We start from the raw sequence: 23,537 nt of genomic DNA, 5'->3' as shown, positions 1-23,537 counted from the left end.
TTGTTGGGTGATCCTCCTCCTTGCCAGCCAGGGAGTCACCCTCCTCCTCCAGGTCCATGCCAGCTTCCTTCCCTTGATTCCCATCCCCACCCAAAGCAAACCGAGAGCAGCTGCAGCCAGACCAGGCTTGGCATGCGTGGCACGTGACCCTTCATGACCCCTGTAGCCATGGGAGCCCCTAGCTCTGCCGAAGTCTGGAACAAAGCATGCCCTGGACATCTGTCTTCCCCTGCCTCTCAGCGGGCACAGAGAGGAGGGCCGTGACATCCTATGTGGCAGACAGGTGTGGAGGACTTTTCATGCCTTCATCCCCTGAGTCCTTTCCTGTCCCTTCTGAGGCCCCAGCCCTGAAGGGATTTCATGCATGACACCCTAGCCCTCCAGCAACGGTCTGTCCTCAGCCCAGCGGCCAGTCTGAGCCTTCTGCCATGCGAATTGGATTGTGTCACTCCCCTCAGAACCCTCCAGTGCCTGTCCCTCTTACTCAGAGGAAAAATCAGCCTCTATCAACTAGCAGTCTGACTTTCAGCAGGTCATGTCACCTTTCTGCTTCTTTTCTGCCCATAGAAAATGCAGACACGTGCCTCACAGGATAATGAAAGTGTTAGTCACTCAGTCATCAACGACTCTTTGCAACCTCGTGGACTGTAGCCTGCCAGGCTCCTCTGTCCACAGAACTCTCCAGGCAAGACTACTGGAGTGGGTTGCCATTTCCTTCTCCAGGGGATCTTCTCCACCCAAGGACTGAACCCGAGGCTCCTGCATTTCTGGCAGATTCTTTACCGTCTGAGCCACCAGGGAAGCCCTTATCAGATAATAGTGAGTGTTAAATGCATTAACAGAGGTAACTACTTGCAGTAACGTATTGCTTGGGGTAAGTGCTAAATAAACGTTAGCTTTATCATTAATGCTATTATAGTAGCCAACAGGGCCTTACACAATCTGCTTTCTACCTGGTTCCCTCTGCTGCAGCCACACTGCAGTTCCTTCCAGAACCAGGCACACTTCCCATTCCAGGGCCTTTGCACCTATGGCTCCTCTGCCTGGAACACTTACCTTTCCACAGATGATGCCTTCAGGCTCTCCTTGACCACTTTGTTTAATATCAAAACCTCCCCTACCCACCCCTCACCCCATCGATCCCCCTGCTCTATTTTCCTCTATAGCATTTGTCAACATCTGGTACTTTGCAAGTCTTTCTTTCTAACTTATTTACTGCCTGCCTCCCCACTACGCATGCTCAAGTATAAGCTCTATGGGAACAGGGATTTGTGTCTCTTTTGTCCACATCTCTGTCCCCGACACTCAGAACATTGCCTGGCACAGGTGGGAGTGCAGCGATTATTTATTGAATCAATGAACGTTTCTTCAGAGCAGCCCCAGGAGATAGATACTCGCAGCCTCATTTTGTAGAGGAGCTTTGAAGGGAAGACCCTGCAAGGCTGGGAGCCTGCTGGAGGCTGTGGCTTGAGGGATAGGGATTGTTTGCCTCCAGAGCCCTGTTCTCTCCCTGCCCATGTGTCTAGTGACCACCTGTCTGCCACCCTCACCGAATCCCTGGCATAGTCCTTTGCTCTGAGTGAGGAGGGGTCTCTAGAAGTGTCACAAAGGCAAGAAAGTATTTATCTTGGTCAGCTCAGGCAAATACCATAGCTTGAGTAAACAATCTGTTACACTGTTAAACCCTTCTGCTCAACAACAGAAATTTATTTTCCTAGGAGGCTGAAAGTCTGAGATCAGGTGCTGACGTAAGCAGGTTCTTTCTGGGAAGGACTCTCTTCCTGGCTTGCCGACGGCTACCTTCTCACTACGTTCTCAAGGGGCCAAGTGGGAGAGCAAATGCTTCGTCTTAATAGGATTGGATTGTGGCCCCACTTCTTGACCTCCTGTAACCTTAACTACTATCTAAAGATCCTATTTCCAGGGACTGCCTTGGTAGTCCTGTGGTTAAGAGTCCACCTTCCAATGCAGGGGCTGCAGGTTTGATCCCTGGTTGGGATTGGAGAGCTAGGATCCCACATGCCTTGGGACCAAAAAACCAAAACATAAAACAGAAGCAGTATTGTAGCAAATTCAATAGAAACTTTAAAAATGGTCCACATCAAAGAAAAATCTTAAAAAAAAAAATAAATCTGGGGGAATACAGTTCATTCCATAGCAGTATTTCGGTAACCACTGAAAGGGGAGGAGAAGGGTCCCTAAGAGGCGGTCCTGTGTCCCCTGCCTCCCATTTTCCTGTGGGTGACAGGACTGTGGAGATGTGCCACTCAGTCCAGTCCTGGCTCTTCTTCAAATTGGCAGAGTGATGAGCAGTCTCATCTGATCCTCACAATAACCAGATGAGGTCCATGTTATCACTCCCATTCTACAGGTGAATAAACTGAAGCTCAGAGAGGCAAGCTTACTTGGTCTAGCCCTTCCCGCTTCCCCCCCCACCCCCCGACCCCAGGCTGAGAAATGACAGGTTTGTGTTCTTATCTACTCTATGAATTTCCTTCGAAACTGTCAGGGGACATCTCTCTTGTCCCACAGGGCTGAAGGACCATGACAGGCCCTCCAGACGAGAGTGAGCACCCAGGGTGTGGCAGTGGTGCTAAGTGCCAAGTGTATGGCCGGTCAGCACGTACAGGAGCTGGTCTGGTCACCAACGGTGAGACAGTTTCAGCCAGGTGAAGAGAGAGAGGGTGGGCATTCCTGGGAAAACTGCAGTCTCTTTCTCAGGATCGTGCAAGACAGAGTGAGGCGGGAGGCAGCGAGCTTAGTGTTCGTGGGGCCAAGGGGCTAAAGGGCAGAAGTGGCAGGAAGGCTGAGAAGGTGGGCAGGGGCCAGGTGCTGGGGAGCCCAGAACGTGCCCGCTGTTCTGCAGACGGTGGTATTCGTGTGCTCTTCCTCCACTGGAGGGCAGGGGGTGGCGGCGGGGTGAATCGGCTTTAGCAGGAAGTCACCTCTGAGGTCCACAGCTGTCCTCAGAGTCTGGCTGGGCCGAGAGGGTCAATGCAAATAAAGAGCATGGGTGGGGTGGGGTGGGGTGGACAGAGCTGAGCTCCTTCCCTGGGGGAGGTGAGACAGCAGCTGCCGGCAATCACAGCGACCCTCCCACTGTAGCTGTGGCCTCAGGAGGGTCCCCATGGCTGGTAGCACCTTCAGAGATTCACCAGCCCCTTTTTGAGTCCCTCCCAAGAGGGTGGGTCCAACCAGGGCTGTGCCCGTGAATGTTTAACCACTTGCTGTCTTGGGGGTGGGGTGGGGTGGAGCCCTTGATGTTTTGTAGCATTTGATGATTTCCATGGTGTAAATATTCCCACTCTGACTGATAGCAGCTACCGGTATGATGTCACTGAACTCAGAGCAGGGGAGAGTCATGCTGTTGGCCGCCATGAGCCCATCTGAGTGGTGTTTCTAGCTCCCCCTAGTCCCATGGCTCCAACAGCAGCATTAGCAGCTGCCCCAGGAGGATGGAGCTACCACTCTGGGCTCTCAGGTCCAACTGGATCTTCTCCTGGTGTCTTATCTAGTCATCAGTCCTGAGAGAGTCCCCTGGGTGGATGCAAGAGCTCCGCCTGTGGGCATCAAAGTCAGAAAGCACCAAGGGCCTAGAGATCCCAAAGTGAAAGTGTTAGTCACTCAGTCGTGTCTGACTCTTTGCGACCCCATGGACTGTAGCCCGCCAGGCTCCTCTGTCCATGGGATTCTCCAGGCGAGAATACTGGAGTGGGTAGCCATTCCATTCCCCAGGAGATTTTCCTGACCCATGGATCGAACCCACATCTCCTGCATTGGAGGTGGATTCCTTACTGTCTGAGCCACCAGGGAAGCCCTAAGTTAGCCCCAGGGCCCAGAAAGGAGGCCTTGGAACATCCAAGACCAGAGGCAATGCAGGTGTCGCATGTAGACTGCAGGCCTGGCCTCACCAGCCTGGTACCCACGTGCCATTTGATTGCCAGTCTTCAAGACCACTTGTCAAAAGACCCACTTTGGAACTGTGGGTCCTCCAGCCCTTCTCCTGCCCCTCCTGGGGTAGACTCACAGGGCTGAAGGTACCTGAGGGGAAGGACCACAGATACCCCCCTGTGCCAAAGGGGGCGGCTCGGCGGCTGGAGGAGCCAGCTGTGGAGGCTGCCTGTGGGCCTCCCACTTCTGCTCGTCCACTGGTGTGAGGGTGGGCTGCCTGTTGGCGGGGGGCTGGCCAGCTGAGGACTTTGCCTGGATGTGGCACGTGAGTTGGCAAGGATGAGTCTGCGCAGTGTCCTCGTGGGCTCCCCACGTGAGCACAGATGCCCCAAGGGTGCTCTTGTCACCCCGAGAAACCTCACCCCTTCCCTTCTGTTTGCCCCTCCTCCCCACCACCCACTATAGGTTTTGCATCATCAAAGAGAGCTTCCTTCTTTACTACTCTGAGAGTGAAAAAAAGAGCTTTGAAACCAATAAATACTTCAATATCCATCCCAAGGTGAGGGGCCTCTCCCCAGGGCACAGTCAGGAGGGCCCAGTGGGAACAACAGGGGACGGTATCCTCTGAGGGGAGGATGCTCTCCGGTGTCTTGCTCAGGTCCCACAGAGAGTCTTTGTTGGGGGGTGGGGGGCGGTGGGCGCACAAGCCACCCTGGCCCCCTCCCAGGCTGTGTCCCTCCTGTGTCCCTCCTGTGTCCCTCTGGGAGAGTTCTGGTCTGGCTTCTAGCCCCGAGCCTTTAGCAACACCTGGATATTGGCTGAGGCTCCCAGAGGCCTTTGGTGACCTGGGCTGGGTGGGGAATGGGGGCCACTCTCCTGGTTCTTTCTCAGGGTGTCATCCCTCTGGGCGGCTGCCTGGTGGAGGCCAAGGAAGAGCCCAGCATGCCCTACGCCATGAAAATCTCCCACCAGGATTTCCACGTGAGTAAGGCTCTCCACTTGGCCTGGGCTCCGCAGGAACAGAGCAGATTCCCTGGGACCCCAGGCTCCCTGGGGGCATCCCCTCCAGTGGGCTGGCCTGAGAAGAGTGTCAGTGACTTGGGGACATGGGTGAGAGCATGGAGCAGGCCTGCAGAGGCTGAGTGGTGGCTCCTAGGGTGGCTCCTCTCAGGCACACCTGTGTCTTCTCTTCCTGGCAGGGGACCATCTTGCTGGCCGCTGAGTCGGAGTTTGAGCAGACCCAGTGGCTGGAGATGCTGCAGGAATCTGGGAAGGTGTAAGTGCACCTGGGCAGGAAGGGGGGCAGCCTGACGGTCTGGAAGGGGAAAAAGTGTGGGCTGAGCCAACCCTGACCTCCCTGCCTCTCGACTGGGATCCTGGTGGGCACGGAGACACCCTGGGAGAGGGCAGGGTGGGGAACACAGGGCTGGGGGGAGCTGGTTTGTGTGGGGAGTGGAGATGGACCAGATTTAGAGCATCTTTGGGGAGGCTTCTAAATAAGATTCGAGCAAAGTGAGCTTTGCTTGTTTAGAGTCACAGGTGGCATACGTAGACACCATTTGTCTCCTACTCTCGGGAGCAAATCCAGTGTCACTATTGAGAACTTGGCAGCCTCCTGACACCCATCCCATCTCCCCAGGCCCTAAGTTAATCCTAGCACAGACCAGTGGTTTGCAGATGAGAGCTCAGGTACAGAAACCTCCAGCCCGACACAGCCTATTTGCACACAGACCCCTGTCTCAGCCCCTGCCTGTTTGTGGTGGGCTGTGCTTTTGGTTCCACAGATGATTCTGAGTGGTGCCCTGGGCCAGGCCTTGTGGCAGGTGGTGGGCGTTCAGCGGTCTAGAAAGCAGCCCAGGAAGCAATCTCTTTCCTGCTCCCAAAGTGCTCTTGGCCCAGCCTCCGGTGGCCCACTTTGCAGCCTGGGCCAGCCTCCGGGGACTGTAGTGGATTGATGCTGGTGGCAAGCCCAGAGTCACGGGGCCCAGGGTGGGTGCGGCCGGGATTCTGGGGAGAAAGGATGACGAGGACACGCTCTGCACATTCTCTTTCTCCTCCAGCCTTCTGTTTTAACAGTTGTGTGTGTCTTCCTCTTCTCTCCTGTTCCATCTGCCCTCCCTCCCCAGGACTTGGAAGAATGCCCAGCTGGGAGAAGCCATGATCAAGAGCCTGGAGGCCCAGGGGCTGCAGTTGGCCAAGGAGAAGCAGGAGTATTTAGGTTGGCTGAGGGATGGGCTGCAAACAGGCTCTCTGGTGATAGCATTTCAGGGCCAGGGGCTGCAGCCCAAGGTTTGGCGCAGGACTGAGGGAGCGTGTCTTGGGTAGGGGTTCAGCAGGCTCCAAGGAGCTGGAGACCAGCCCAGAGCCTGGGGGAGTATATGGCATGATACGAGTCCTCTGGGTCGGCATGACAGGAGGTAGGAGAGCCTAGTGGTTAGGAGCCTGAGCTCTGGACCCAGCTTTGTCATTTATCCATCAGCTGTGTGGATCTTTAGGCAGCTCATCTTAAGCCTCAGTTTCCTCACCCTTAACCTGGAGACAAAATTAGCCCCCAACTTTTAGAGGTGGTGGAAATGCCTAGAAACACCTGTGTCCATTGTGCAGCAAGGGCCCCACAAATGGAGAGGATGTTGCCCCCAGACCCCAGTTCTCACCCCCAACCCTCTTTAAGGTTCTAGGCCCATGTGCCCCTGATTGGCTAGTGGTGGTTGTTGTCCAGTTGTTAAGTTGGGTCTGACACTTTGAGACCTCATGGGCAGCAGCATGCCATGGACTGCAGCACGCCAGTCTTCCCTGTACTTGACTCTCTCCTGGAGTTTGCTCAAACTCATGTCCATTGAGTAGGTGATGCCATGCAACCATCTCATCCTCTGTTGCCCCCTTCTCTTCGTACCCTCAATTCTTCCCAGCATCAGGATCTTTTCCAACGAGATTAGCTGGTAGGCATGCTCTGTTTGAGAAAGAAGACAGTAAGTCTGGGAGGTTGGTCCTTTGCCTGCGACCCTCTCCCTTACTGCCTCCTTAAACATGTGGGGACCGGAGCACCGACTCCCCTCTGCCTGCTCTAGACACCCTCTGCCCCCAGGACCTGCCTTGCCTCACTAGCCAGACATCAGTGCAAAGGTTAACAGCACAATGGGGGTGCAGAGACGCACTTGAGCTTCAAAGATGAGATGTCATTTTCTTGTGAATATACAATGCGGGGTCATTGCCAGGAGAGGAGGGTAGCAGAGCAGGCCAGCACAGAGTTTGCAGCCCCAGGAGCTGGCCCCTCCCGGGCCCTCAGTGGCCACCCCCGGCTGGCCTTGGGGCCAACAGTGCCAACCTCATCCTTGGAAGGAGCTGGGGGCAATGGAGGCGTGACCCCTGAGGCAGTGACCCCTCAGGACTGGATCTGCAGTGAGCATCTCGTGAGAGTGTGTATGTTTGCTTTGGCAGACAAACTGATGGAAGAGACCGAAGAACTCTGCCTTCAGAGGGAGCAGAGAGAGGTAGGGGCACGTTGAGGCCACTCCCCACCGCCTCCCGCTCTGTGGGCCCTTTCACAGCCGCTGTGCGCTGACCCATGTTCCTAGCATTAGGGAAGGGTGTAGGGGAGACGGGTTCCCAGACAACCTGCTGGGAAATCAGATGGGCAGAGCAGGGAAGCCACTGAGATGACAGTGCTTGGGACTTGCTGTTGCTTTTTGACAAGAAGTGTGTTTCTCCTTACCAACCCCCGGGGAGGAAAGTCAAAAGAGTAGGTGTTCACTTTCTAAAGAAAGAGCCATTCAGACATTTTATAAGCTGTGTCAGGAGGCAATGAGCTTCTTGTCACTACTGATATTCACAGGAGGATGAGGTGGCCTTTTTCATCCAGAGGGACTTCTGGTCCCATAAAGGTGACTGGGTTGGAAAATATCAGAGGTTCCTTCATCCTCTAAATGTTAACACACAGGTTTTAAGGAGGCCAAGCATTGGCTGGAGGCAGCCTGTGGGGTGAAGGAGACCCTTACCTCGTTTGAAGACCAGGGCTGCTGAAGTCCACACTATTTGGGATCTCCATGAAGCCCTGGGCCTTGCCTGTTCTGAGGAGTCATGAAGGGCAGGGTAGGGTAGTGGTTATCAGTGCTGACTTGGAGCCAGGCTGCCTGTGTCTGGATTGGACCTTCACTGCCTCTGACTGTGTGACCTTGAGCAAGTTACTCCGCCTCTCTGAACATTAATAGACTTATGAGAAAAATGGGGATAATAATAGAACCCATCTTATCAGGTATGTTTTGAGGATTAAGTGAGATGTGATATGTAAAGTGCTTAGCACAGAGTACATGCTTAATGAACATATGTGTTTGTTAGTATTACAATCGTTAACTGTGAGTCCATCCTACAATTGAACTGCCTGAGGTCCAAGCCACAGAGTGGCTTGCCCCAGCACACCCACAGAAGGAGGGCCTGATTTAGTCCATTTCTCTTTGCCTGGTTCCTGTTGCTTATCTCACCCAAGCAAGTTCAGGGCTGGGCTCAGTGCCTGCTTCTCTGACTTGATTCTCACAAACCTCTCGCCCTTCCCAACCACCCTCCCTGGGCTTGGGAACAGACCTGACAGTCAAGAAGCATATCACGGGGAAAAAAAAAAAAGAAGAAGCAGCCTCACGGCGCTGTTGGACCCTGAATACTGCTGGGGCCTCTCAGAGTACCTGACCTAGGAAGGGCGCTTGATAATGCTGTGGAATGACTTAATATTTTTAATTCTTATAATTTTACATTGCATCTTGATTTTTAACCGGTAGGACAGTCCACCCTCATTTTTCTTCTTTCAAAATGTTATCAGATATTCTCACCCATTTTTTTCTTCCAGCTGGACTTCAGTGTCATTTTGTTAATTACAAAAACCCAACCAACCAACCAACCAGCGAAGGAAATCTGAGGATTTTTATTAGGATCGCATGGATTTGAGGATTGGCTTGGTGACGGCATTGAGCCTTCTCCCCCCAGCTACATGTGGGCCCCTAGGATCAGGCTCTCAAATGGATCCCTCCTGTATTAGAGTGTGGGCATTTTCTTTTGCCTGTTCTGTACATTTTGAGAAGTGAGACGGGGTAGATTGTCAGCAACTTAAAGGCAGGTAATTTAGGAAGCCAGGGGATGGGATGGAGTGACAGATACAGCCACTGGCAGGGGGAGACAGACTTATCCATCAGAGAGGCTAAATCTGGGGCAGCAGTCAGCCCGAGGAAAATTTAGACACTCTATCTAGGTCTTTAGCCAGGAAATGAGGCCAGCAGAGACCCACTGCTCACAGGCCTCGCTTAAAGCCCTAGCACGCTGAAGGAGGGAGGCCGGCCAGCTGTGAATTTCCTGGGTTTTAGGTACAAAATGTGAGTGAGACTCACTTGAGTCCAGCTGGTGCCCCAGTGAAGGCTGCCCCGGGCTGGCAGGAGGGAGAGGAGTGTGTTCAAGTTCACATTTCCGGGGCAGTGGTGTGCTCTAGATGGAGAATAGAACTCCCTGAGTCATGCTGTCCAGGGTTTCCCTCCGTTGTCTTGTTCATCTGTATTATGGATCCACCTGCCCCCCGTCTCCTTTCCCATCTGCATCCAGGTCACAGAGATGCTCTGGGAGTGCCTTGCTTGGGCCACTTAGAAAGGCATGTGGTACCCTGGCCCAGTGATAAGTTGAAGATTCTCTGATCTTTAAGAGGTGTTTGGTTTCAAAGGAGACACAGGGTCTGGTACCAATCTATCACTAGCTGTGTGGCCGTGGGCACGTTTGCCTCTGTGTTGCCCCAGTAAGAGTGATGGCTGTGCCTGGCTGGCTCCCAGGTTGCTGTGGGGCTCATTGAAACAGAAGGCAGAGGGTGCTTTGTGGACTGGTAAGGCCTGGGCCGACGGGTGCTGTGTGATCGTGTAGCTCTGACATCCTCCGCATGGTAGAAAGGGCCAGGAACTCAAGGGGCACGAGCTGAGAGTTCAAAGGGCACCGTCCTGGGCTCTTCTGCCCTAAGATCAGAAGATAATGCCTTTAGGACTTCCCCAGTGGTCCAGTAGTTAAGGTTCTGTGCTTTCATTGCAAAGGGCGTGGGTTCGATCTCTGGTCCGTGAAGTTCCGCCTGCCACATGGTGCAGACAAAAACAAAATAAAACAATGTTCTGCGTTTCTCCGGAAGACAATGCCCTTCCTTGGGCACAGGTCCCTCAGGTGTCCCTGGCTCCTTTGGGCATGGTCAATCACCCTTATCCCCTGGGGGAGGGCAGCTGTCCTGCCTTCCCTCTTCTGATTGAACTGTGAGAGCTCAACCTTGCATGTGGGCAGGCACACGGGAAATCAGAAATGCCCAGGACCCTTCAGGCAGGGATCTTGCCTGTGAGTGCTCCCAGTCAGAACTCAGACTCTTGGAGCTGGAAAGGACCTCTCCCTTTCAGGTGAGACTCTCAGGTGACCTCCCTGATGGGTGTTGATCGTGATTCTGCCACGGGCAGCTTTGGAGGTGTCCTTTGCATTATTGTTCCATTATTTGAAAGCTCTTCTTTCCATGGAACTGGAATCTGCTTTCTACCGACTTCTTTCCAACCTCATACTTTGGCAACTTAAGTAAGTCCAACAGTCACTGATAGGTGTATGATGTGGTGGACGAAGACTTGAGCTGCTGTGGGTCTTAGCTGACCGCAGCCTGTGGCAGGGGGGCCTCAAAGACTCGTGCCATCTTGGGCTGCATGAACAGGAGCTTCTAGCTGCTTCAGGCTTATAGACTGTGTGTGCCACTCCAGTCAGCATTCTTAGGCTACACTTGGACAGCATTTAAGAATCATCTGGATGAAATGGAAGATGGGAAAGAAGTGAGCATCCAGGAAGAAGATTCTCTTTCTTTTTGCTCTTTCCCCCAGAATGGTAGAAATCATGCTCTTTGTAGAAAACTTAGAAAACGTGAAGAAGAAAACAAGTTTTACCTTTAACCCTACAACTCCACAGAGAATTACTGTGAATTCAGCATTTTTCCTTTGTCTTTGTTCCTGTAGATTATTCTTATATATATTTTAAACCTAATAGTGTCATATTAGATACTCAGTTTTATGGGCTTTTTCATGATATCTTTCATTTTACCTTCATTAACACTATACCTTCAGCAATTTTCCATGTCATTCAACATTTCTTGAAAACATCAGTTTTAATGACCAAGCACTGATTGTGATGTTCATTAATCTTCTACTTTTGGACATCTAAGCTGTTTTCACTATTATAAATTATGCCACAGTGAACATCTTTGTATATAAATCTTGGTCTACTTTTCTAATTATTTCCCTAGGATAGATTCCTGTAGGTGGAATTACTGACTCAAAGGGCAAGAACTTTTAGACCTTCTGATGCATATGGCCAAACTGCTTTTTAAAAACATGTACCTATTGACACTCCCATCAGCAGCGTATGGACATTTCCATGGGGTTTTAATAATTTACTTTCTCTCATTTTCAATTATAAAAAGATATCACAGAGTAACAGTAAGTAAAGGGAACTATTTGCAAGTGGAGGTATTGGAAAAAGGGGTCTCTCCAGGCCAAGAGGCTGAGACCATGGGAGGGTGTCCTCCAGTCAGGTCCTATCTGATCTGTTCTGAAGCAGCAAAAGCCAGGTGCCCATAAGAGCCAAGTGCCCTTGTGACTTCTCAGGTCTAAGCCCAGGGATGCCTCTAGCCTGTAACAGTCCTGCCGCAGCAGGTAGAGGCCACCAGAGAGAGAGAGGAAATACGAATCTTAGGCCACATCAATGTTTATTGTCATTCACAATACCATATGTCAGCTACTGAGAATGTATGAAAATAGAGGCTTTGCAACTTTTTGAAGCTCTGAGCTCTTCTTGGATTAAAAAGAGGGAGGTCTACAAGAATAAAATTTTAAATGTATTTATATTATGTCTGCATGTGGCTGTGTCCACTGCCATCACACACAACCCCAAAATATTAGTGGTATCGAAGGGCAAAGGTCTATTTCTCACTCACCTACAGGCTCAGCCGGGGCTCTGCTCCATGCCTCCTCGCTTGGGGAGCCCAGGCTCATGGAAGCGCCACTGTGAGCGGCGGCACTGGCTGCCGTGGCAGGGAAGGGAACACAGCGTGTCACGCCCTGTCTGTAAAAGGCATCTGCTTGGAGGGACACACTTCTGTTCACGTTCCACTGGCCTCGGCCAGGCCCATAGGCCCCCACCAACTTTTACAGGTGGACTGCGGCTGTGCAGTGTTCCACGAGGACATCAGAGCCCTGTGAGCAGCCCCAGGGATGACCACTTATGAGCCACACCCAAAATGCCAGTAATAATTATCAGGGGAAAAAATAGCAACTTTTTGGGTAAGAAGCTTAGGGGTGAAGGACATAGGGTTTGGAATCGGACTCTTCCCTTTCCTTGGATTTTATTCCTTCTCTGATTCTCCTCAAAGCCAAGGGCAATTTCCCCTTATAGGCAGCGCCCTGCCCCCCACCGACCTCCCTGGTGGGGTTTGCATTATCCTTGAGAACAAAGCCTCTGGGTGAAAAATGAGGGCGTAATTCAGAACTAGAAGATAACAGAGAATGTGCATCTAGAAATAATATCGTCCCACAGCGTAATATGTGGAGGAACAAAGCAGTTGTCACAAAATGCTTCTAACCACCCTTGGCTTGACGTGTACCCACCAATACTACCTGTTACTGAACCCTGGGAATACAGGTCCCCTGGGGAAGCACCTGCTTGCTGGGAAAACACTTGTGCCTGCCAGCAGATTTGAAGGAACTGGTCTGGTTCCCTGGGTCAGCTAGTCCTGGGCTTTCTGCCTCACCTGTTCCCTTGGGGGTGAGTCCAGGGGAAGCTGCCACCAATGCTCATTGTTTCCTGGATGCCTTGAGAAGAAGTCTTTATTCTGTGACCTTGGGGTTGAGAATGGCTTTTCTTAGTCACTTGTAACAAATGCCACTCCAGAGATCTTGAATGGAAACGTACACCCACACATTTCACTCCAGGGCTTGGAGGTCAGCCAACACAGCTTAGGGTGCGAGTGACTGGAGCTGCCCAGCAGAGCGGACATCTAAAATTATCCTAGTATGTTGTAGAATGCTCAGATGCTCAGCTGTGTCCAACTCTTTGCAACCCCATGGACTGTAGCCCACAAGGCTCCTCTGTCCATGGGATTTTCCAGGCAAAAATACTGGAATGGGTTGCCGTTTCCTTCTCCAGGGGAGCTTCCCAACCCAGTGATTGAACCCATGTATCTTATATCTCCTGCATTAGCAGATTCTTTACCAAACATCCAGTCATAAGAGGGCTTCCCAGGTGGTGCCAGTGGTAAAGAACCCACCTGCCAATACAGGAGGCTAAGAGACACCAGTTCAATCCCTGGGTGGGGAAGATTCCCTGGAGGAGGGTATGGCAACCCACTCCAGTACTCTTGCCTGGAGAATCCCAGGGACAGAGGAGCCTGGCAGGTTACAGAGAGGTCTGACATGACCTAGGATGCATGCACGCCAGTCGTAAGAACTAATGTTGGGATAATTTCTAAACCCTGCCCTCAGCATGCTAAGTGTGTTTTTGTTTCATTTTGTTTGTTGATTGTTAATATTTTTATTGAAGTATAATTGATTTACAATGTTGTTTTAGTGTTGGGCATACAACAAAAGTGATTCAATTATGTGTCTGTATATATATTCTTTTGTGAAGGGTGTTGTAAATGAGCCCAGTGCATCACAGATCTTGGTTTCACTGAGACTGTGTATCACTGAGTGGGATCAGGACTCCTCAGGGCTTAATTCTAAGTCTGGTACCGATTGTACTGAATCCCAGGGTGTCCTCTGGGTTAGAGCGGGGATTCCTGACCCCATGGCTGCTTTGCTGTCTCTGACTCTTTTCTTCCTCTCTGATTCTCTCCAGGCTCTTGAGCGCCTGAACCAGGTGCTGGAGGCTGAGAAGCAGCAGTTTGAGGAGGTGGTACAGGAGCTGAGGATGGAGCAGGAACAGATCAAGAGGTGGCTGTGGTGCCCTGGTGGGGCGGGGGTAGGGAGAGGAGGGTGCGCCCAGGCTAGGACGTGTAGGATCTGTGTGCCCCGCCAGGCTGGTGAGGCCTCCCCTCAGGAGATCCTCACTGGTCAGTGACTTAGTTTGGACCCGTCCAGCGTCCTTTTTCTAGGCCCCCCAAAGCTCCAGGCCTTGGGAGGCCTAGAAAAAGCCATAGACCCCACACCAAGGGGTCACTTCTGCCCAGGGGAGTGTGAGGCATGGGCAGGTGCAGCCAGACATCCCCACCAGCAGCGAGCCCCTCCTGCTGGGTCACACCTCCCTTACCCCAGGGCAGACAGGACAGGCTGGTCTGGAGGTGCCCCTGGCCAAGACCCGACCCAACATTCCCTGTCTTTTCTGCACGGTTTCTTCACGTTCTGGCTAATGATGCCTGTCCCTTGGGAATTTTTTTTTTTTTTTAACTGTGTATGGTTTGCAAACCCAATTGTACATTATAATCATCTAAGAGGATTATTAGGGCTTCCCCCATGGTTCAGCAGGTAAAGAATCTGCCTGCAATGCAGGAGACATAGGAGACACAGGTTCGATCCCTGGGTCGGGAAGATCCCCTGGAGGAGGAAATGGCAACCCACTCCAGTATTCTTGCCTGAAAAAATCCCAAGGACAGAGGAGCCTTGTGGACTAAGTCCATGGGGTCGCAAGGAGTCAGACACAACTGAGCAACTAAACAACACACCCAGGAGGATTATTAATAGAATCTGCTGAAAGTAGAACCCAGAAATCTATATTTTAAAAAGTTTTCCAGGTCATTCTGATGCAGTCGACCCATGAACTTGGAGACAACTGCTCTGGGTACCGTAGGTGGTTTTGGTTGTAGCCTCCACCATCACCACCACTGATTATCAGTGATAACCCAGAAGGATATTTTTCTTGTAACACCCTTATTAAAGAAAGTCACTGGGCATGTCTTTTGGGGCAGAAGAAGCTCAGAGAAACTCACCAGCTAATAGCCAGCTAATTCTGGAAGTACCTGGATGTAATACTTCCATAATTGTGCCAGATCCTGGAATGGAAGATACATCTCCTCCCTTGAGGATCTGGTTGGGAAAACCAGACTCACACCCAGGAAATATCAACAATACTTCCCATAATGTGCAAACAGGTGCTCAGAGGCGTAGCACAGACTCCCTGTGTTATAGGAATTAAGATATATGTGTGATCCCTGTGGGCTTCAACAGGTTAGATTGAGCTGGGCCTTGAGGGGTGGTAGGAGTTTGAAAACTGGGCAGAAAGGAAAAACATCCCAAGCAAGGGGAAGGGGACCCAGGCTTATTAAAATAGCAGCAAGGAGTTTGTCACCCCAGAGAAGGGCCTCAGCCACATCCCATGTCAAGGTGAGTAGGTTCTAGCAAGAGCTGTCCTGGGAAGACAGGGAGTGAGGCTTTCATTTCTCCAGCTCTCCTCTCTGCCCTTGGGGTGGCCTTGGATTTACTCTGACAGATTCCTGTGTACCTGGAGCAGGGGACTTCAGCCTCACTTGGCTGGAATCTCCTTCGTTCAGCCCAGGGCTCCTATAGCCGCTGGCAGGACCCAGCCATGTGAGGAGCTGGCCTTCAGAGAGCCCTCTGAGCCATACAGAGAGGTGTGGCGGAAGCCACAACGGGGCTGGGAGGGGTGGGCACTGCCATACCCTGCCTTCTGTCCCCACAGGGAGCTTGAGCTGACTGCAAGATGCCTCAAGGGTGTGGAGCAAGAGAAAAAGGAGCTAAGACACTTCACAGAGTCCTTACAGAAGACTCTGGAGGTGAGGGGCCCTAGGCGGGCTGGTTGCCTGGAAGGAGGCAGGCTGGTCGGTTGGGCCACATGATGCAGTTTTTTTCCAACAGTGTTTCTCTAGATGGTTATCTGCAAGGAAAACAGGGCCTGAAGGGGTACTGATCTAAAGGGTCTCATCTCTGTGGACCATTGGGAACTCCAGCCAACACATGAGGCCCAAAGCAGGACCCAGAAGGGCAAATTCAAGTTTGCCTTTATGGTGACTATGGCCTTAAGAAATCACTGTCTTCAGTGCTTATATTTTTACACCAGATGGAGGATTGATTAGGGAGGGGGGCAGGGTGACCCACCGCTTCCTTCCTGTGACTCATTCACTTAGCTGCTCCGGGGTGACATTGAGCAGGAGGGAAAATCCATTTGATTCCCCAGAAGTTGTGAGGGAGGAGGAGGTGGCATGTGCAAAGCAAAGAGTGCAAACACTTTAGCACGGCCAAGTGCCCACTCCCGTCCCAGCCTCTGGTCCCCTCCTGTCCCCTCTCCCCCTGCTGCCCCTCCCAGCACCATGATATCCTAACCCCAACTTCAGACCACTGACCACACGTGCCCCCAGGAAGCCATGCCTTTCATCCTCCCCATCCTTGCCCACACTGTTCCTTCTGCCCAGACTGTGCTCCACCCTCTTCTCTGCCTGGAAAATGCTCTCATCCTTCTGAGACTCAGTCCGAGTATCACCTTAGTCAAGCCTCCCTGACTGTTCTAGGGGAGGGATTTGCTCTGAGCCCTGGGCCCACAGCACTTAGTGCGTCTTTGAAAGCACCTAACATGTGAGGTTTTGTTTTCCAATGGTGGGCATCACTAGATTGTGTCTTAAGGTCCCTCCAAGTCCAGTGCCTCGAGTGAGCCTGGCATGTTGTGGGACATCCGTGATGGTTACAATGGTTACAAAATGAAAGACTTGTAGACTGCGAGGTTTCTATTCTCCCTTGACCGATGGGGCTTTGTTAGGGGTGTCTTTCATTTGTTCATCTTTCCCTGTCCCACATCACAGGAGGTGGTTCTCATGGGTAGTTTCAACTCCAGAGTTTCTGAGTAGTACAAGATCCCAGTCTGATAAGTGGGGAGAATGTCTAAGTCTGCTCTTGGGCTGGTTCCTGTTAGGTGTTTTTCACATGAGCCCAAGACACTCCCTCACTTGTCCCTGGAGGAACAAGCACCCAGAACCTCGTGGCGCCCTTGAGCCTTGGGTCCCCATTGTAGTAGGTGCCGTTTCCCCTGGAAGCCATGCTGGGCTTTTCCCTGACTTCATCAATGGAGGAGTAGCCTTGCCTCAGTGGGAGGAGGGAGACTCTAGTTGACCTTTTCCCTCAAGGGATGAATGAAGACATTTCAAGTGTCCCTCAGAGGATTAAGTAAGGAGGGCCTCACTGGCCAGAACTGAAAGGCAGGTGAAGGCAGAGAACCTGACCTAGGCTGCTTCACTTCCTTTCCTCCCTCATGCCAGGAGCTCTCCATAGAGAAGAAGAAAACCCTAGAGATGCTGGAGGAGAATGAGAACCAGCTGCAGACGCTGGCCAATCAGAGCGAGCAGCCGCCTCCCAGCGGGGGTCTCCATAGCAACCTGAGGCAGATCGAGGAGAAGATGCAGCAACTCTTGGAGGAGAAGCTCCTGGCAGAGAAGCGGTGAGGGAGCCCTGAAGGCCTGAGCCCACGGGGGTAGCTTTCCTTGAACCTGGGCCCTTGGGTTCCGGTTGGCCTTGATCTGATGGATCACTCACTTCCTTTTGCCTAGGTCTCAGGTTCCCCACCAGGCAAGTGGGAAGCAATCCTTCACTATCCCAAGCTAACTTGAAATGGTGTGAGTCATTAGGACCGTCTAATAGGCTGGACAGATCCTTCCAGCTGCTTTCTACTGATGAGGAGTCTGAGGCTTGCAGGACCTTCCTGAGCTCACAGAACTAGCAAGACCTGAACCCAGGATTCCTTGCACTGACCACAGCACTCCCATTACCATCGGGGCGGGGGGACAGGACCCAGTCCAGCTCTGGGGCTCACCAAGCAGGGTCTCTGGGTTTCTCTAGCCAGCCCCCTGCACAGGAGCCACCCTCTTACCGGATGCCCCATTGGCAAGTGGGGCCCTGAGTGAGCGCCTCTCCCCGGGGGGGCAGGATGAAGGAGAATGAGGAGCGCTCCAGGGCCCTGGAGGAGGAGCGGGAGTTCTACTCCAGCCAGTCCCAGGCACTGCAAAACTCGCTGCAGGAGCTGACGGCGGAGAAGCAGCAGGCTGAGCGTGAGCTCAAGGTGCTGGGTCACTGGGAGCGTCTGGTGCTCGGGGTGTGGGGCCCTCCCATCCCCTGGAGTCTTACTTCCCTCACATCCCTGCCCTCATCAGGCAACTTCCTGAGTTATCCCTGCCAATCTGACCAGCCAGGCGTGGGCAGTGCAGCCGCCCTGAGGCGAAGCCTGCCCGCACATTGTGCGGCATCATTATAGACACCTGCCCAGTGCAGGGGCCAAGTCCGGGCCGTTGGGTGGAGGGCATAAGACACCAAGCAGAACGCAGTAGCTTCCATCCAAGTCCGGAGGCAAGAAAGCCCACTTGAGCCAGGGGTGATCAGAGAAGGCTCCCCGGGGACTGGCAGCTGCCCCCCCCTCCCCCGCCCCAGGACCCACTTCCCTCTCCTCGCCCCTGCCCTCAGGCTGAGGTGAAGGTCCGCATGGACCTGGAGAGGCGTCTGCGGGAGGCAGAAGGGGCCTTGCGAAGCCTGGAACAAGGGCTCAACTCCAAGGTGCGGAACAAGGAGAAGGAAGAGAGGATGCGGGCTGACGTGAGCCACCTGAAGAGTAAGCCCTGCCCTCGGTACCAGCCCAGCCCCAGAGCTCTGCACGGCAGTCCAGGCCAGCGTGGATGGAGTTTCTGCTCCAGACGCCCTGCCTTCGGGCGTGCTCTTGGCGTGGCTGCCTTTGGCTCTTGGATCTGGGGCGGGGGTAGGGAAGCCTGTGTTTCTTCCCCCTTCAGCAGGTGACTCTGATCTTCCAAAGGATGGGGTCGGGGTATTTCCCTCTGGAGCCCACCAGGATCCTGGGAAGGGGAGGGGCAGCCGGGAAGGGAGGTTGCAGTGGAACTGTGGCTGCAGGGTTCTTCGAAGAGTGTATCCGGAATGCGGAGCTGGAGGCCAAGATGCCGGTCATCATGAAGAACTCGGTGTACATCCACAAGGCGGCCACTCGCCGCATAAAGAGCTGCCGCTTCCATCGGCGCCGGTCCAGCACCTCCTGGAACGACGGTAGGTGTGGCAGCCCCTGGGCACCAGTGGGTGGGATGCTCACGGGCTGTTAGTGATAATGGGCAGGAAGAAGGCAGGGTGGGGAGGTGGGGAGGCTGACCCAGCCCTGAAGTCAGACAGTGTGGCCTGAGCCCTTGGGGCCCCAGTCTTGGGCTTCCCCAAGGGTCACAGGAGCCCATGGACCAGCATGAGGAGGATGGGGAGCAGGGGGGTGGGGTGGGGCCGGGCTCGGGGTTGGGGACAGGGCTGTGTCCCCGTGGCGGGAAGGCTGTTCACGGCCAGGCCCCTGGGGCCACCATCTCCCCAGTGAAGCCGTCCCAGTCCTTTATGACCTCCCAGCTGGACGCCAACAATATGGAAGAGCTGAAGGAGGTAGCCAAGCGGCTCAGCAGGGACCAGCGCTTCCGAGAGTCCATCTACCACATCATGGCCACGCAGCCTGGAGCCCCCTCTGTGCTTCCCCGGGGGGGAAAGTGATGGGCACCCCACCCCTGGCCCCCCAAGGCCTTCCTCACTGGGGGCAGAGGCGTGGCAGGGGGAGGCCTAACTCCACCCGGTTCCTCTCTGCCAGAGCTCCACCTGGGGGGTGGGCAGCCTCACCCTCAGAGGACAGGGGTGCCACCCCATCCCCCTCACCCCAGATCCTACCCTTGCGTCCAGGCCCAGGCCTGTGCAGGCTCAAGCTGGGTGCTGCCTGGTAAAGTGAAGGAGGGGCCTGATTGTGTGGAGAGACTTTTCTGACTAGGGGAATGGGGTGGGCAGGGCCCACGACCCTCTGTCAAGCGCCCTGTACCTCTCTGTGACTCTGCCACCCTCCTTGACCCTGGCTTCCCCAGGGTTTCCCAGCCCTCCTTTGGTTTTTGAACCCCTCTGTCAAGGCCCCTTCTGTCGACCACACTGTGGGGGAGAGAAGAAAGGGGCCCGATGCGCTTCTGGGCTGATGGCCTGCCACAGTCTCCACGGGCCCCTTTCCTGGGGGTCCCTGGCTGTGGGGCTACTCGCTCACTCCCCTCCTCAGGTGAGCTCCCCCACCTGCAGCCTCAGCACCCTCGAGGAAGACTTGACTACCCCCCCACCCCCAAATCCCTCGCATATGTGTCCTGAGGGCCCTGGGCCAGAGCTGCAGCCAACAGCCATGCTCAAGTCTACCCCAGAGGACAGGAAGCAAGTCAGGGAGTGGAGGAAGGCGGCCCGGCTCCTGCAACATCCACTCCCAGTCAGGCCGGGAGGCGGCTCCCTCGGCCGTCGTGGCTCAGCTGGTCAGCGGGGTCCCGGAGGTCTCCCTCTCAGCTGCCCCACTCGGATCACCTTGCCTCCTCCCTGCAGAAGCTTTACCCCATGCAACTGCCACTGCGAGCCCTGGAAGATGGGGCTTGGGCCTGGAAGAAGGCTTGCAGCCACTGGTTGGCCCAGTGTCATCAAGGGTGAAGCTGGAACATCCGTCTGCAGCTTTTGTGGGAGACACTGCCCTCCAGGGGGCTGCTGAGAACTGCGTGTCCCTCATTCATGGACAGACCTCTGCCTGGCGTCCTCTCTGGCAGGGCCTTTTGTCCCAAACTGCCTGAGTCTTTTAGCCTCTCCACAAAAGGAGTCCCCAGGGGTCAGGGTGCTCAGGGATGCTGGTGGTATTGAAGGTGCTGATCCTCCGCTGTTCAGAAAATGGAGCCGAGTCGGAGAGGTGGACAAATGGCTGCAGGGCAGGGGCCTGTGGCCTGCTTTGTGGGGAAAGGAATGTTACTGACTCAAAACACGGGCGTGTCTACTGCTAGGCCAGCCAAGGCCAGGAGGGCTGCCCTGCTCTGCGGTCAGGGCTGCCGGAGAAACGAACCTTAATGGTCCCTTCTCCGTGGTAGGCGGGCCTCAACCAGTCTCTTCCAAGCCTAGGTGGAAGCAGAGGTGCAAGAGTTTCAGAGTCAATGCATCTGAAAGGCCTGAGTCTCCATGTAAAGATTTAAACACCTAGGAACCTGCATAAACCTGGAACCCATTGATCCATCACATATGCGAGACAGACTTTGAAATGAGGACGATTTATCAACCGAGATTACTATTTTATTCTTTGTTTTTAAAGAATCCAAAGTAATAATGGTTTGCTCTTGGAGAGAGATTTTTCAAATGCACTTCCCCACCTGGGCAAACTATTAACCAGAGAAGAAAGTGCTTTTTCATGCATATTCACCAACTTCTAATTTCTTTCCTCCTAGCTCTCTCTGTACTTTCCATGCCTCAGGCAAGTTTGGGTTTTCTTCAAACAACTGATCAATCCACAAGTATTTATTTGTTAAAAACTTACTCTGTATCTAGCACTGTAAATAGAAAGAGAGTAACATCTCTATGTGACAATATGTAGGGGTAAAAATTACTTACTGGAAATATATTGATCTGATTTTTTTTTTTTTTTTTTACAAAAACAAAACCCCAATTCCTTGGTCAATTAAAAGCGTTTCCGGCAGTCACTCGCATTGTGGTAATTGCTAGAGAGCTGTTGCCCCCTGCAGGCTGAATGTGGAATTACGGAACTGCCTGCTTGTGGTCATTTAAACCCACGTGTCCCTACTTATGGAGAAGGCGATGGCACCCACTCCAGTACTCGTGCCTGGAAAATCCCATGGACGGGGGAGCCTGGTGGGCTGCAGTCCATGGGGTCGCTAACAGTCGGACACGACTGAGCGACTTCACTTTCACTTTTCACTTTTATGCGTTGGAGAAGGAAATGGCAACCCACTCCAGTGTTCTTGCCTAGAGAATCCCAGGGATGGCGGAGCCTGGTGGGCTGCCGTCTATGGGGTCGCACAGAGTCGGACACGACTGAAGCGACTTAGCAGCAGCAGCAGTCCCTACTTAGGAGGAAGGTTTCACCTCCAGGGAGTGGCTTCTTCAGATCAGTTGCTCAGTCGTGTCCGACTCTTTGCGACCCCATGAATTGCAGCACGCCAGCCCTCCCTGTCCATCACCACCTCCCGGAGTTCACTCAGACTCACTCATCCATCGAGTCAGTGATGCCATCCAGCCATCTCATCCTCTGTTGTCCCCTTCTCCTCTTGCCCCCAATCCCTCCCAGCATCAGTCTTTTCCAATGAGTCAACGCTTTGCATGAGGTGGCCAAAGTACTGGAGTTTCAGCTTTAGCATCATTCCTTCCAAAGAAATCCCAGGGCTGATCTCCTTCAGAATGGACTGGTTGGATCTCCTTGCAGTCCAAGGGACTCTCAAGAGTCTTCTCCAACACCACAGTTCAAAAGCATCAATTCTTCGGCGCTCAGCCTTCTTCACAGTCCAACTCTCACATCCATACATGACCACAGGAAAAACCATAGCCTTGACTAGATGGACCTTTGTTGGCAAAGTAATGTCTCTGCTTTTGAATATGCTATCTAGGTTGGTCATAACCTTCCTTCCAAGGAGTAAGCATCTTTTAATTTCATGGCTGCATTCACCATCTGCAGTGATTTTGGAGCCCAGAAAAATAAAGTCTGACACTGTTTCCACTGTTTCCCCATCTATTTCCCATGAAGTGATGGGACTGGATGCCATGATCTTCGTTTTCTGAATGTTGAGCTTTAAGCCAACTTTTTCACTCTCCACTTTCACTTTCATCAAGAGGCTTTTTAGTTCCTCTTCACTTTCTGCCATAAGGGTGGTGTCATCTGCATATCTGAGGTTATTGATATTTCTCCCGGCAATCTTGATTCCAGCTTGTGTTTCTTCCAGTCCAGCGTTTCTCATGATGTACTCTGCATATAAGTTAAATAAACAGGGTAACAATATACAGCCTTGACGAACTCCCTTTCCTATTTGGAACCAGTCTGTTGTTCCATGCCCAGTTCTAACTGTTGCTTCCTGACCTGCATACAAATGTCTCAAGAGGCAGATCAGGTGGTCTGGTATTCCCATCTCTTTCAGAATTTTCCACAGTTTATTGTGATCCACACAGTCAAAGGCTTTGGCACAGTCAATAAAGCAGAAATAGATGCTTTTCTGGAACTCTCTTGCTTTTTCCATGATCCAGCAGATGTTGGCAATTTGATCTCTGGTTCCTCTGCCCTTTCTAAAACCAGCTTGAACATCAGGAAGTTCACGGTTCACATATTGCTGAAGCCTGGCTTGGAGAATTTTGAGCATTACTTTACTAGCGTGTGAGATGAGTGCAATTGTGCGGTAGTTTGAGCATTCTTTGGCATTGCCTTTCTTTGGGATTGGAATGAAAACTGACCTTTTCCAGTCCTGTGGCCACTGCTGAGTTTTCCAAATTTGCTGGCATATTGACTGCAGCACTTTCACAGCTTCTTAATAAGTAACAAAAATCTTTGTTCCTGCCATGAGGTCCTGGTCATCGCTATGTAACAAGGACTGTCAGCCGAATTTTCTTTTCTTTTTTCTTCAGTCAGTTCAGTTCAGTTCAGTCGATCAGTTGTGTCCGACTCTGCGACCCCATGAATTGCAGCATGCTAGGCCTCTTAATTTTTATTTTTTGTAACACCAAAAACATTTTGTACTGGGGTATAGCTGATTAACAGGCTTCCCTGGTAGCTACCCACTCCAGTATTCATGGGCTTCCCTGATGGCTCAGATGGTAAAGAATCTACCTGCAAGGCGGGAGACCTGGGTTCGATCCCTGGGTTAGGAAGAT

General features: G+C 52.7%; 1 protein-coding gene across 2 annotated transcripts in view; it reads left to right on the top strand.

Moving 5' to 3' along the window:
• Positions 1–21,364, top strand: part of PLEKHD1 (pleckstrin homology and coiled-coil domain containing D1) — a 32,729-nt gene extending 11,365 nt beyond the window's left edge. For both annotated transcript variants that reach the window (XM_044924807.2, XM_006056150.4), the window contains exons 2-13: positions 4,357–4,450; positions 4,783–4,872; positions 5,091–5,167; positions 6,018–6,109; positions 7,330–7,382; positions 13,762–13,856; positions 15,559–15,652; positions 17,126–17,304; positions 17,790–17,922; positions 18,321–18,465; positions 18,759–18,908; positions 19,216–21,364. In XM_044924807.2, coding sequence (XP_044780742.1) covers positions 4,357–4,450; positions 4,783–4,872; positions 5,091–5,167; positions 6,018–6,109; positions 7,330–7,382; positions 13,762–13,856; positions 15,559–15,652; positions 17,126–17,304; positions 17,790–17,922; positions 18,321–18,465; positions 18,759–18,908; positions 19,216–19,385 — 1,372 coding nt within the window. In that variant the 3' untranslated portion in view covers positions 19,386–21,364. The remainder of the gene's footprint in view (positions 1–4,356; positions 4,451–4,782; positions 4,873–5,090; positions 5,168–6,017; positions 6,110–7,329; positions 7,383–13,761; positions 13,857–15,558; positions 15,653–17,125; positions 17,305–17,789; positions 17,923–18,320; positions 18,466–18,758; positions 18,909–19,215) is intronic.
• Positions 21,365–23,537: the final 2,173 nt, after the last annotated feature.

This window comes from Bubalus bubalis, chromosome 11, assembly GCF_019923935.1.
Source record: "Bubalus bubalis isolate 160015118507 breed Murrah chromosome 11, NDDB_SH_1, whole genome shotgun sequence".
NCBI lineage: Eukaryota > Metazoa > Chordata > Mammalia > Artiodactyla > Bovidae > Bubalus > Bubalus bubalis.
The sequence above is the reverse complement of the archived record's forward strand: the minus strand, read 5'-3'. Positions and strand labels throughout refer to the sequence as shown.